At 40.1% G+C, this 14,690-nt stretch overlaps 1 protein-coding gene across 1 annotated transcript in view; it reads left to right on the plus strand.

Moving 5' to 3' along the window:
* ncam2 (neural cell adhesion molecule 2) overlaps window positions 1–14,690 on the plus strand; it is a 467,141-nt gene that overhangs the window by 361,381 nt on the left and 91,070 nt on the right. Inside the window, exons 4-5 of the mRNA XM_063005428.1 lie at window positions 2,963–3,106; window positions 6,483–6,617. Coding sequence (XP_062861498.1) covers window positions 2,963–3,106; window positions 6,483–6,617 — 279 coding nt within the window. The remainder of the gene's footprint in view (window positions 1–2,962; window positions 3,107–6,482; window positions 6,618–14,690) is intronic.

Here is a 14,690-nt window from a genome sequence, read left to right on the forward strand (position 1 = left end):
AAATAATTTGATCCAATGATTCAGCAAACCTTGAGAAATAATGACACGTCATGAGTAAATGTCAATTAGATAATAATCTGTCTGTTTGTGGGTGTCAAATGTGTACACGGTTTTGGTGTTTTGGTTGAACACCTGTCAAAAATACAAATAATTTAAAAATGCACTATTACGATGTTTATACGTTTATTCTAGGGTTTCTTAGATGCAACAAAATCTGTACTGAAAAATATTATACCACCCCAAATCAGAAAAAGTTGGAACAGTATGGAAAATGCAAATAATAAAAACAACAACACAGAGTTTCTTACATTTACTTTGACTTTTATTTAATTGCAGACAGGATGAACCTGAGATATTTCATGTTTTGTCTGGTCAACTTAATTTCATTTACAAATAAACATCCATTCCTGCATCTTAGCCCTGCAACACATTCCAAAAAAAGTTGGTACAGTAAAGCATTTACCACTTGTAATGTTGCCATTCCTTTGCACCACACTTAAAAGACGTTTTGGCACCGAGGATACCAAGTGATTTAGTGATTCAGCTTTTTATTTTGCTTAAGTGTGCCCCCTTAGCCTTTACGCACTGAAATTCCTCCAGATTCCTTGAATCGTTTAATGATATTATGCACTGTAGAGGGAGAAATATGCAAATCTTTCTTTGAGGTACATTGTTTTTAAACATTTCAATAATTTTATCATGCATTTGTTGACAAACTGGAGATCCCCTGATCATCTTTGCTCATCAAAGACTCAGTCTTTTCTGGATGCTGCTTTTGTACCAAACCATGATTACAATTACCTGTTTGGAATCACATCATTATTTAGTTTTTTCACCTCATTACTAGCCCTAAATTGCCCCCGTCCCAACTTTTTTGGAATGTGTTGCAGGCCTGAAATGCAGGAATGAAGGTTTATTAATATATATAATGAAGTTGACCAGACAAAACATGAAATATCTTGGGTTCAAACTGTCTGCAATCAAATAAAAGTCAAACTAAATGTAAGGAACACTGCATTTTTATTTTATTTGCATTTTCCATACTGTCCCAACTTTTTCTGATTCAGGGGTTGTACATACAACAGTTTAGATTTGGTGTCGGAAAATGTTATAATGTCATAACACTGTGACATGGCCTCCTGATTCCGTGTACCTGACTGATTATAATTGACTGAATGTGATAACTTTCCAGCGACCATATGAATGGGGCTAGTTTGACCATACCTGTTAGACTAAGCCACAAGTATGACAATGGTAAAATCTAAATCAGTTTTTATTATTTATTTATTTCATGCATTTTGTCCCTTTTGCTTCTTTTTAGTGCGTCCAATGTTTTACCCAATTGCATTATGCTTCCTCTCTACTGGTGCTGACCCCCACCCCGATTGAGAAGAGCGAACTGAAACACGCCCCCTCCGACACGTGTGCAGTAGCCGACTGCATCTTTTCACCTGCACAAGGAGAGTTCATATGCGGATCAGCCTTGTGCACGGAGAGCCACACCCTGATCGAATTATTTCTCTACTCTGTGCAGATGCCACCAATCAGCCAGCAGAGATCGTAACTGCATCAGTTATGAGGTCCCTATCCGGCTCCCTCCCTGGATGAACAACAGCCAAACTTTGTTCATATAGCTGCCCAGATGCCGGATGTCAGAGCTGAGATTTGATATGATGTATTTTAAATCCCAGTTCTGGTGTGCTAGCGTAGTTTACTGCTGCGCCACCTGAGCGGCTATTTTTTTTTTAACATATTTGGCCACAATGATAATGTCATACCTAACAACATTGTACCTACTATTGAACATGTTGTATATGAACCTGGTGCATGGCTGAAAGTTATTGGAGTTATGAAGATTACCTCCTAAAAATTAAAACTGGGTGGGACTTACTTGAATGGCTAAACTAGGCTGAAATAAGGAATTTACCTACCTGTTTGGTTAAACCCACCATGTTTTTTAATAGAGTGGTCACAGATCCAGTCGGAGCTTGTTGATGGTTATCAGAAATAAATAATGTGTGAAGGCGCGCACTAGCACCGAGATTCTGTACTCCTCGGTTCGAAACTTAACGTTGTCACCTGTCGGCTGGGCACCATCTAGTGGACATAATTGGCATTGCGTGCAGCAGACACGGTTCTGCTATGGCGGGTTGACCGGACTATGTGGGTGGGGTCTTCAAATGCTGTGTAAGGACCCTGATTTGCAGATAGAGAGGCGGCTGTGCAGGAGGCGTAAGCAGCAATATACCCACCTTGACTGCAATCAGGGATCCCCCAGCAGCGGAAGACAAATTGACTATGGTAAATCGGGAGAAAATGGTAGAAGAAAAAAGAAATAACGTGTAAGGAGTGACGGACATATAACCAAATATTAATTACGCTATATTTTTACCCCAGAATATTGTGTCAAACTTTAGGAAAACACTATAGTTAAATTCTGTTACATACTGTAAATTAGCAGATATTTTTGTGGTCATTTATGCATGTCAGGCCAAACACATTGCTTAACAAAATTGTCAATAAATAACAAATTTGATTTGTTTACATTCTCCTCAATATATTTGCAGCAGTTTTGTTTTCAGAAATATATCCAATAAATGTCAATCAAATGAGGCTCTATTGCAACAATTGTGGTCTCATCTATTTGCATAACAAAGTCTGTGCTCAGCAGCTGAGCTTGGAGTGGTGTGTACAGTTACTGTATGTCTGAAACATCAGTAAATATGCAATGTCAAACAATATCACATTTTTAGTTCTACTGTTTGACAACAACATATTTCAGTTGTACTCTTAGCCAGCATTTTCTGGAATGCTTGTAGGTTTTTTTAGCTAAATGTGCCTTCATAACCCTACTCGTGACAGTATGCTTGACATAAAACTTGTTTGTTTAATGCATTTTTTTTAAAGCAATGCTTCAATTTCAATGTTTTAATATTGTGATATTTGTGTCTTTTTTCCACAGAAAAACTAACATTCAGGAATGTGCCGTCACCTCAGGAATTTCGACAAGGAGATGTAGCCGAGGTGGTGTGTGATGTGACTAGCTCTCCAGTGCCTGTGGTTGCCTGGTACTACAACAATATGGAAATAACTGAGGACACAGACAGTAAGTTGCTAGTTATTAAAGCATATACGTACAGTATATACAGTGTATCACAAAAGTGAATACACCCCTCACATTTCTGCAAATATTTTATTATATCTTTTCATGGGACAACACTATAGAAATAAAACTTGGATATAACTTAGAGTAGTCAGTGTACAGCTTGTATAGCAGTGTAGATTTACTGTCTTCTGAAAATAACTCAACACACAGCCATTAATGTCTAAATAGCTGGCAACATAAGTGAGTACACCCCACAGTGAACATGTCCAAATTGTGCCCAAAGTGTCAATATTTTGTGTGACCACCATTATTATCCAGCACTGCCTTAACCCTCCTGGGCATGGAATTCACCAGAACTGCACAGGTTGCTACTGGAATCCTCTTCCACTCCTCCATGATGACATCACGGAGCTGGTGGATGGTAGACACCTTGAACTCCCCCACCTTCCACTTGAGTATGCGCCACAGGTGCTCAATTGGGTTTAGTCCATCACCTTTACCTTCAGCTTCCTCAGCAAGGCAGTTGTCATCTTGGAGGTTGTGTTTGGGGTCGTTATCCTGTTGGAAAACTGCCATGAGGCCCAGTTTTCGAAGGGAGGGGATCATGCTCTGTTTCAGAATGTCACAGTTCATGTTTCCCTCAATGAACTGCAGCTCCCCAGTGCCAGCAACACTCATGCAGCCCAAGACCATGATGCTACCACCACCATGCTTGACTGTAGGCAAGATACAGTTGTCTTGGTACTTCTCACCAGGGCACCGCCACACATGCTGGACACCATCTGAGCCAAACAAGTTTATCTTGGTCTCGTCAGACCACAGGGCATTCCAGTAATCCATGTTCTTGGACTGCTTGTTTTCAGCAAACTGTTTGCTGGCTTTCTTGTGCGTCAGCTTCCTTCTGGGATGACGACCATGAAGACTGAGTTGATGCAGTGAGCGACGTATGGTCTGAGCACTGACAGGCTGACCTCCCACGTCTTCAACCTCTGCAGCAATGCTGGCAGCACTCATGTGTCTATTTTTTAAAGCCAACCTCTGGATATGACGCCGAACACGTGGACTCAACTTCTTTGGTCGACCCTGGCGAAGCCTGTTCCGAGTGGAACCTGTCCTGGAAAACCGCTGTATGACCTTGGCCACCATGCTGTAGCTCAGTTTCAGGGTGTTAGCAATCTTCTTATAGCCCAGGCCATCTTTGTGGAGAGCAACAATTCAATTTCTCACATCCTCAGAGAGTTCTTTGCCATGAGGTGCCATGTTGAATATCCAGTGGCCAGTATGAGAGAATTGTACCCAAAACACCAAATTTAACAGCCCTGCTCCCCATTTACACCTGGGACCTTGACACATGACACCAGGGAGGGACAACGACACATTTGGGCACAATTTGGACATGTTCACTGTGGGGTGTACTCACTTATGTTGCCAGCTATTTAGACATTAATGGCTGTGTGATGAGTTATTTTCAGAAGACAGTAAATCTACACTGCTATACAAGCTGTACACTGACTACTCTAAGTTATATCCAAGTTTCATGTCTATAGTGTTGTCCCATGAAAAGATATAATGAAATATTTGCAGAAATGTGGGGGGGGGAAATGTGAGAAATACACTGTATGTATATATATACTGTATATATATATATATATATATATATATATATATATATATATATATATATATATATATATATATATATATATGTATATACACTGACCAACCAGAAGATTAAAACCACCTCCTTGTTTCTACACTCACTGCCCATAGAAGCACTTTGCACCTTACAATTACTGACTGTAGTCCATCTATTTCTCTGCATGCTTTGTTAGCCCCCTTTCATGCTGTTCTTCAATGGTCAGGACCACCACAGATTTAGTATTATTTGGGTGGTGGATCATTCTCAGCACTGCAGTGACACTGACATGGTGGTGGTGTGGCAGTGTGTGCTGTGCTGGTATGAGTGGATCAGACACAGCCGCACTGATGGAGTTTTTAAAAACCTCACTGTCACTGCTGGACTGAGAATAGTCCACCAAGCAAAAGTATCCAGCCAACAGCGCCTTGTGGGCAGCATCCTGTGACCACTGATGGAGTAGGAGTAGGAGTGTTTAATAGACTGGACAGTGAGTGGACACGGTATTTTAAAACTCCAGCAGCACTGCTGTGTCTGATCCACTCACACCAGCAAAACACACAATGTGTGTAGAAACCAGGAGGTGGTTTTAATGTTATGGCTGATCGGTATATACAAATCAAGCCTCTATGCTCCTGGAGTTTATGTGCTACACCCCTAAACAAGGTGCAGCTGTGGATTAATTAGCAGGAGACCAATCAAAATGAGGAGGCGTAGACAAACAAAAGCCTCCTCAACCATGTTCTCCTGGAGAAAGGGGTGTGGCACTTAAACTCCAGGAGCATAGAGGCTTGATTCGTGACAATATATATATACAGAGTTGAGTCACATTATAATGACCACTTCCTACTTTCGACATCGGCAGCCTGTAGCTCATAAAGGATTTAATTATTAATAATAATTTATATATATTAAATTGATAATTTAATGCACTTGAGATTTCCCATTTTCATGAGGACTTTATTAAATACACCTTTCTGGTACATGCATTCAACTAACAGGTCTCTTTGTAAGGAACACATAACCTGTTAGCACTCATTGTAGATATACAGTTAGGAACAAAAGCTATTTTATTTCCTACTAAATGCATCTTCAACTAGTCCATTATCAGTGGACAGTTTTTGATGACATGACACTTTTTGTTTGGTTGGAATACTGTTTGCCTCCCATCACTGGACTGTTTAAAAATAGCAACAGGATGCTCAGGTGGCACAGTTGTCTAACATGTTAGCACACCACTGCATAATGTTATTTTAAATACCAGCAGAGACACTAACCACAGACACTGATGTCCAGGACTGGTGCAGACAACTGTGCAAGTTGGGAAGGGGGGTGTCACATGGATCATAGTCCACAGATTGGACATGTTGGAGGGGACGTGTGGTGATTTGGCTCTCCTTGATCAGATTGAGGGTTGTGTAAGAGATATTGGATTTACAGTCTGGAATTGGAAATGACTGGTTTGGGCGAAACACCTGCTGAACACCTAAATAACATCTAAACAACATGATCACTGGGGGCCCTGTGGTGGTCCCGTTTGATTGATCAACGGACAATTGTTGGGTGACATAGAGCACAGATGGTCTGTAGGTAGTAATTGTATGTTTACAAAGTGTATGTGTATGGTAGTTGAAGCTTATAAAACAATCAATAAATGTATGTACCAGATAGGTGTACCTATTAAAGTGCTCAGTGAGTGTAATCAGTGTTTTAATTATTTTCCCAATGGCTTCTTTTCAGAGTTCCAGCTTCTACCCAACAACAATCTGCAGGTCCAGAGAGTGACAAAAGCAGATGAGGGGGTATACCGCTGTGAGGCCAGAGTGGAGGCCAGAGGTGAAATCGATTTCAGGGACATTGTTCTGGTAGTCAATGGTGAGTTTTCATCTTCAGTACAAAAAAATAAATAAAAAAGAAAAAGGAAATAGAGATGTCTGGCAAAAGAGGGCTTACATTTCATGTAAAGAAATAGTTTTTCCATCCTGTGGTGGTGTAAGCGGCTGACCAATTAAGAGGAAAGACAACAACTGCATATCCTGCTGGGCCACCAAGCAAAGATTTTTGTCTCTTTGACATTTTCTAAATGGTCATTCTCAACTACAGTTTGATGATAGGTGTTCTAACAGGTTGAGAACTACACCAACTAGGCATAACATTATGATCACAGGTGAAGGGAATAACATTGATGTGTTAGAAGCAGGAAAAATGGGCAAGCGTAAGGATTTGAGTGAGTTTGACAAGGGCCAAATTGTGATGGCTAGACGACTGGGTCAGAACATCTCCAAAACTGCAGCTTTTGTGGGGTGTTCCCAGTCTGCAGTGGTCAGTATCTATCAAAAGTGGTCCAGAGAACAAGCTTTATGGGTAGCTCAAACTGCTGAAGAAGTTAATGCTGGTTCTGATAGAAAGATGTCAGAATACACAGTGCATCACAGTTTGTTGCCTGTGGGGCATCAAAAGGGGGACCAACACAATATTAGGAAGGTGGTCATAATGTTATGTCTAATCGGTGTATAACGTCCATTGCATTTGCAAAGTCTTAGGCCACCACTAGCTTTGCTGTTTTAGCACAGTTTTAATAAGCAACTATAATTATATTTTGGTCCTCTGTATTAAAATAAAAATAGAAAATAGAAAAAAAAGTGAGTATTTAGTGTGTCCTCCTTCGGCACACTGCACATCTTCAACTCTTTTGGGGAGACTGTCCTGAAGTTTTCTGAAATTCTGGTATATTATGGCAGGCTTCTTTCAGCGCTTTTCAAAGGTCTTTAGATTTAGGCTTATAGTCTTATTTCTTTCTCTGTCCAGTTGATCCCTACTGCATCTATAATATTCTGGTCGGGTCTTGTTTTTCATATTTTTTTAAACCTCTTGCAGAAAAGGTCAAACATGTGCTGTTCTCTTGTTGTATGTCCCACTTTTAGACAATAAGCTGAGGTTAAGCAGTCTTTATGACGTAATGCTGATGCCATCCATGCCCTAACAAGGACCCATTTTTAAAATTCTTTTTATAAAACGGATAGTTCCGGTACTAAAATCTGATTGGCTGAGCCGCGTTCGAAGCCGTTGTAAAATCCCCGATAAACGCACACCTAGGACCACCTCACATCATTCCATATTAATACGCCACTGAATCGAAAAAGTTAATGTTATTTTCGCCCTCATGTTGCCTAGCAACACTGTTAATCGAACTATTTTGCGTCGCGGAAGAATGCTTTATTGTAAGTTTATACACGATAAATACATTTATGAATTAAACATTGTTGTATTTATTATATTTTTTGTTGACCACCGTTTTATAAAAGCAATAAGCCACTCGAGACCGTGCGTTACTGTTATGATTTTAGCACGGGGAAAGAAGTCATCACCCATGCTAAAATCACAGTAATGCACGGCCTCTCGTGGCTTATTGCTTTATTATATTGCTGTTTTTATTTAAAATTAAGATCAACCTTGCAGGGCCAGCTGTTGTCTTTAAAAACATAACCATGTGGGAAAAGTATTTGCAAAAGCTAGCTAGACCTTTTGAAACCCACCTCATTTACCACCAGTTAAGTCCTTTACACAAGCAAAACAGTGAACAACCTCAATCTTTAAAATGATATATCTCAGAAATAGGCCTATTGTGTGATTAAGTAGTTATTTTTTTAATGAATTTTTCTCCCTTTTTCTCCCGATTTTTAGCACGTCCAATTTTTGCCCAATTGCATTATGCTTCCTCTATTGGTGTTGACCCCCGCCTCTGATTGAGGAGAGCGAACTGACACACACCCCCTCCGACACTTGAGCAGTAGCCGACTGCATTTTTTTACCTGCACGAGGCGAGTTCATATGCGATCAGCCTTGTGCACAAAGAGCCACACCCTGATCAGCATTGTTCCTCTACTCTGTGCAGACGGCATCAATCAGCCAGCAGAGGTCGTAACTGCATCAGTTATGAGGTCCATATCCGGCTCCCTACGTTGTTCATATAGCCGCCCAGCCGGATGGCAGAGCTGAGATTCGATACGATGTATTCGAATTTCCAGCTTTGGTGTGCTAGCATATTTTACCGCTGCGTCACCTGAGCGGCTTAGTGATGTAGTTCTAAGTGCACTGTTGTATTTGTATTTTATTTTTTCTCATAGATAACAGCACATCATCAGCATATCATGTCTATATTTTTTCAATGCTGTAGCAGTGTAACAGTTTATGCTTTGCCAAAGATATTATTCAGATTATTGTGGATATTGTTTATGCAGCACACAAGCATTGTTTGCATCTTTATACATCACAATGCATGGATGAATGTAAACTGATTAATTGTCATGTGATGCGCCTGTCTGGAGACATCTGCACTTGTTATGTTTATCCATTCATTGTTCTTCTTTGATTTGACACCTACATGTATGTGCAGTTTCCAGTACACAGAGGTCATTTCAAGAGATGCAGTGTGTATGTGTATAATTACTTATAATGTTTTTTGCACATTTTTCACCCACCTCTACCTTGTCCATTTTAAAAACTGAGTGCATAAAAAAAAGATTCACAACATAACCAAAAGTATGTGGACATCCCATCAGTATTATATAAAATAAATTATATATTTTCCTACAGTTTGGAAAATGCTGTCTACTTTTCCAGCATACCTGTGTCTCTCTGCACAATACAGGTTCCATAAAGGCCTGGTTTAACAAGTTTGTCATGGAGACACTATAGTGGCCTCCACTGAACCCTGACCTTATTTCTGCACCACTGGGATGAATTGGAACATTGACTATAAGCCAAGTCTTTTTATTAGATGTACCTAATAAAGTGCTCAGTGAGTGTAATTTGTCAAGTTTGTTATGGAGAAACTGTTGTGACCTCCACATAGCCCTGACCTTATCTTAGCACCACTGGGATGAATTGGAACATTGACTATAAGCCAAGTCTTTTTATACAACTTCGGTGTCTGATTTTACTGATGCTCTTTTGACCAAGTAACCAGAATTTCCACAGACACACTGTAAAATCGTGAGGAAAGACAAGGCAACTCCATAGTAATCCCCATGATTTTGGAATGGGATGTCCAGCAAGCTCATGGTCAGGTGTCCACATACTTTTGGTCATATAGTGTACATGATTTAAATACCTTGGACATTTAACATTTTACCTTCTTTTCTTTGCTGTTATTGGCATGTAAAGCAGACCACCTTCGTAATAAGTTGGGTGGGTTGAAAATAAGCAGAGATGATATAGGAAGATTAACCCCTCTGATTTTTCAGGTTGAATTTGATGAGGGTGAACATGGGCAAGAGTCTATTTAGTTCCCTGTTGAAACCTCTTATACTGATCTAATAAGACTGCTCAATGAGGCATGGCAGATAATCTAGTGGACATGACACCATTAGAGATTAACAAGCAAATGCTGTAGCAGTGCACACTTGCACCCAGCCCTGTAAGAGCATAACAATGTGTCAGGTTTTCAGTTTGAATGTTTTTTTTTTAGGTTGAGATACACTATACGGACACCCGACCATGAATCTGGGCATCTTATTTCAACAACCATGGGCATTAATAAGGATTGTTGCAGCTATTCCTCTACTCATTTATTACTAGTATTTTTTTTCTATTTAATTTATGCATTTTCTCCCAATTTCGCATAGTCAATTTGTCTTCCGCTGCTGGGGGATCCCTGATTTGCAGTCAAGGAGGGTATATTGCTGCTCATTTTCCAACCAGCGTGCAGCCCTTAGCGGAACCCTTTTTCACCTATGCACTCTGCACAGCCACCTCTCTACCTGCCAATCAGGGTCCTTACACAGCATTTGAAGACCCCACCCACATAGTCCAGTTATCTCGCCCTAACAGAACCGTGTCTGCTGCAGGCACTGCCAATTATGCCTGCTAGATGGCGCACAGCCGAAAGGGGGCAATGCCGAGTTTCGAACCGAGGAGTTCAGAATCTCTGCGCTGGTGTGCTAGCGGAATAGCCCGCTGCGCCACCTGGGTGCTCTAAAAGAGTATTTTTAACACTTTCTGATCACAGGACACTATTGGCTTTATTTTTTTGGTTGTAGCACTATTCTTTTCCCAGCACTGACACTGAGGTGTTTTTTTTTTATTAAAAAATTAAAGACAAGGCATCAATCCACTGATAGCGGCGACCACAGACTGTTAAGCAGCAGAGGTCTTGTGTCAAGTAAAAATATAGAAAAATTTGACCTGCGAATCTGCAACAATTAACGTCCTCAGTTCCCAAACCATTAAAAAGTCTTATTACAGGCACCTAGGTGGCTCAGCGAGATAATCCGCTAGCACACCAGCACTGAGATTCTGAACTCCTGAATTTAAACCTCAGCTCTGATACAAGTCTACTGGGTGCCCTCTAGCAGGCATAATTGGCAACACCTGCAGCAGACAAAATTGCCCATTTAAAGTCTGCCGGGTGGGTAAAAGACCGGACTAATGTGGGTGGGGTCTTTGACGTTGTGTAAGGACTTTGGTTAGTAGCCCAAGGCACCTGTACAGGAAATGGAGGAGCGTGGACATCAGTACTCTCAGCGTGCGAATACAGGCCTCATACGCGAATTCACCGAAGGTGTGGGCGAATAAGAAGGGGTCGGTGTACTGTGCACCTGCCAGAGGGAGCGTGAGGCAGGCGAATGTACCCTCCTCGGACATGCCCAGCGTCTCCAGAAGCGGAAGATGAATTGACTACGCTAAACTGGGAGAAAAGGGGGTAAAATGCATAAACAAAATAGCATAAAAAGGAGTAAATATGCCACCTTTTTGGAGTGTTTGGAGTGTTATCGAAGGTGTTTACAATTACAGAAATCAATGAAGTTGATCATTGAAAATATTGGAAATCTTAGCCTAGGTCTAGTGGGTAGAGGTTTAAACTATTAAACCAAAGGTTGTCAGTTTAAATGCTTTGTCATACTGCCATTGTTGGACTCTTGAGCAAGTCCCTTAACTCTCTTAGCTCCATGGGGGCGCCATGTATGTATTCTGACCCCAGCTTACAAACAAGCTGGGAAATGTGGAAAATCATTGTACTGTACACATTACATCAGCCCTACAGTACCACTAGGCAGTTTGTGTTTCAAGCAGAGTAAATCACATAAAATTGCACAAACTCAATTTATTGTCTCAGCTTATGTTTGAGGAATTAAGCACAAAAAAATCAATGTCCATTAAAATAAACAGGTTTTATGTTAACTGCTAATCTCCATATGTTTAAGACATACAAACCTTGTGATCTAAGGTAAAAAATGTTCTGATTCATACTGTGATGAGCCAAAACGTATGTATGGCAATTTCCTGATAATTGTGCATGTCTTGATCAGGTTTATAGCAATTGTTGGGCTAATGACAGTGACTCTAAGTACAGGTGTTCATTGAAGAAGCCAAATTAATATAGCCAGGTGATTGGATTGAAGTGTCTCTGAAACAGCAAGAGGTGCTTACAGCCTGAGTACCTAACGACAGTGGTCCAAGAAAGAAGTCACGAACCACAGACTTTTTGGTGGGCAACCAAGACTCATTAATGCCAGAGAACATAAGGGGTAGGCATTCTGGTTGATACTGTTGATGAGATGATCGTGTCGCTGCATACACTGTTTTGAAACCTTCTGTGTATGGGGCTGCATAGTCTCAGGACAGGTCAATTCTGTCCACCACTGAAAGCACCTGTGGGCCACAGTGGGCACACATACATTGTAACTGGACATTACAGCAATGGAAGACAGTTGAAAAGTCAGATTAATCATGTTTTCTCTAAGATAATGAAGACAGCCAGTCAAGGATGCACTGTAGGAGTTACTACACACAATTCAGAAGTTCTAGGACCTGCTGGTAATGTCCTAGTACCAGAAACCACAGGACTTCTTCACAAGTCACAAGTCTTGTGGAGTCCATGGCTTGGCATGTCAGAGCTGTTTTTAGCATATTAGGCAGGTGGTTCTAATGTTTTGGCTAATTTGTGTAAGTTTTACCTTTATTTTCTAAGCTGACATTCAACACAAAAAGTCTTTCTTAGTTATTTTAGTTGCATCCCTAATTAATGTCACCTGATATGTGCTATACAGCTGGGAAGGATGAGTGTTGTTTTAAATCTGATGCTTCACTTAATTGGTTTGATGTCATTATGCCCAGTTGTATCTCATATTAGCATAGCTGTTCCAGTATTGTCCTTTCAACTGGGAATTACTTCAATTAGATTATAGCATTTGGGAAATGGATATTGACTGGCAGGGAAGTCAATGATAATCTGTTTGGACTTGTTTCAGTGCATGGCTAACAATCCCATTGCAGAGTGGCTATTTTACACAGCTCTCAACTGTGTGTGTGTGTGTGTGTGTGTGTGTGTGTGTGTGTGTGTGTGTGGCTTGAGTTTAAGTGAATGTACACAGAAGAAAGACTTTTAATTAAAATTCTAAGGTATTATTTGCACAGGTTATAAAAACATCTTTAAACCTCCCGAATGGTTTTACATTTTTATACTCTCCAGAACATGCCAGCTAGCATTTAGAATACTTCCTTACACTATTCATGTTATAAAATGCATCAAAAAATCTCTAAATGCACAGATGCCTTGGATAACTATGAGCGAGTGTGTAAAAACAGGATTAAAAAAAAAAAAAGTAAAATTATTGTCATTTTAAGTAAGCAAATGAAAACATATTTTAGCCACCTTGTACTAAAAATACAGAAATGAGAAAAAGTTGGGACAGTATTGAAAATGCAAATAAAATAAAAATGCAGAGTTTCTTACGTTTACTTTGACTTTTATATGATTGCAGACAGGATGAAACTGAGATATTTCATGTTTTGTCTGCTCAACTTCATTTCATTTATTAATAAACATCCATTCCTGCATTTCAAGCCTGCAACACATTCCAAAATATTTTGGGACAGTAAAGCATTTACCACTTTGTAAAGACTCATCAGTTCACTAGTTTTTAATGTCAAACACAGTCATGGACCATTTTGTATCTTCAACTCACCTCACTCTTTCGACTGTGGTAGGAAAACGGAGCTCCCGGGGGAAACCCACACAGACACAGGGAGAAACATGCAAACTCCACACAGAAATAACCTGGACCACCCCACCTGGGGATCGAACTCAGGACCCTCTTGCTGTGAGGCGACAGACTGAGCCTGCATTTGTGTAAATTGTTGCTAAATGGTTTAAATCATCCTAGGCACAGAGGCAACACAAGATTTTACAATATGATCTTTAGGTATTAAAAAAGCTCTTAGTCCCTTAAAAAAAATTAGCAGGACAACTTAAAAACAGCAAAAACAGCATTTAAAGGAAGATCTGCACTGCAATCATCTCTGCCCGTAAACTCTACTTTGACTGTTGTGCCAAAAATCTGAAAAAGATTGTCAGATGCATCAGAACTTGTACACAAATCTGAATGATCAGATGAAACAAAAATAAAACTCTTTGCCATTAACTAGCTTGTCATGTTTGATGAATTTTTTATTATTATTATTATTATTATTATTATTATTATTTATTTAAGTTAAAACAGTTCAAGATTGGTTTCTAAAAAGTAAGATAGAGGTGCTTGCTTGGCCTGGCCAATCTCCTGACCTTGTTTCTATTGACACATTATGAAGCATTGTGAAATTGTCAAAGGCAGCCTTATGACCTTGTGGAACTGACAACATTTTGCCATGTACAGTGGGTCAAAATGTACGCTGGCGGATTAGAGCCACTGTAAAAAAAAATATTCTTAGGTTTTGATTTCGAGAATAAAGTCAAAATGATATTAAGATTAAAGTCAAAATGATTTCATGAATAAAGTCCAAATATTATGGCCAAAGCCGTCGTAGGCTTGTCAGTTCAGAAAAGCACGGGTCTCAGTTCCTGGATCGGCACACAAGCGCTGAGGAACGCTTCCATCCACATGACATGATGACTAAACGCGTCAATGCAACCATTTATAGCGATGCCATATGGCTTTAGTTTATCGT

This window comes from Trichomycterus rosablanca, chromosome 12 (genome assembly GCF_030014385.1).
Source record: "Trichomycterus rosablanca isolate fTriRos1 chromosome 12, fTriRos1.hap1, whole genome shotgun sequence".
NCBI classification, from domain to species: domain Eukaryota; kingdom Metazoa; phylum Chordata; class Actinopteri; order Siluriformes; family Trichomycteridae; genus Trichomycterus; species Trichomycterus rosablanca.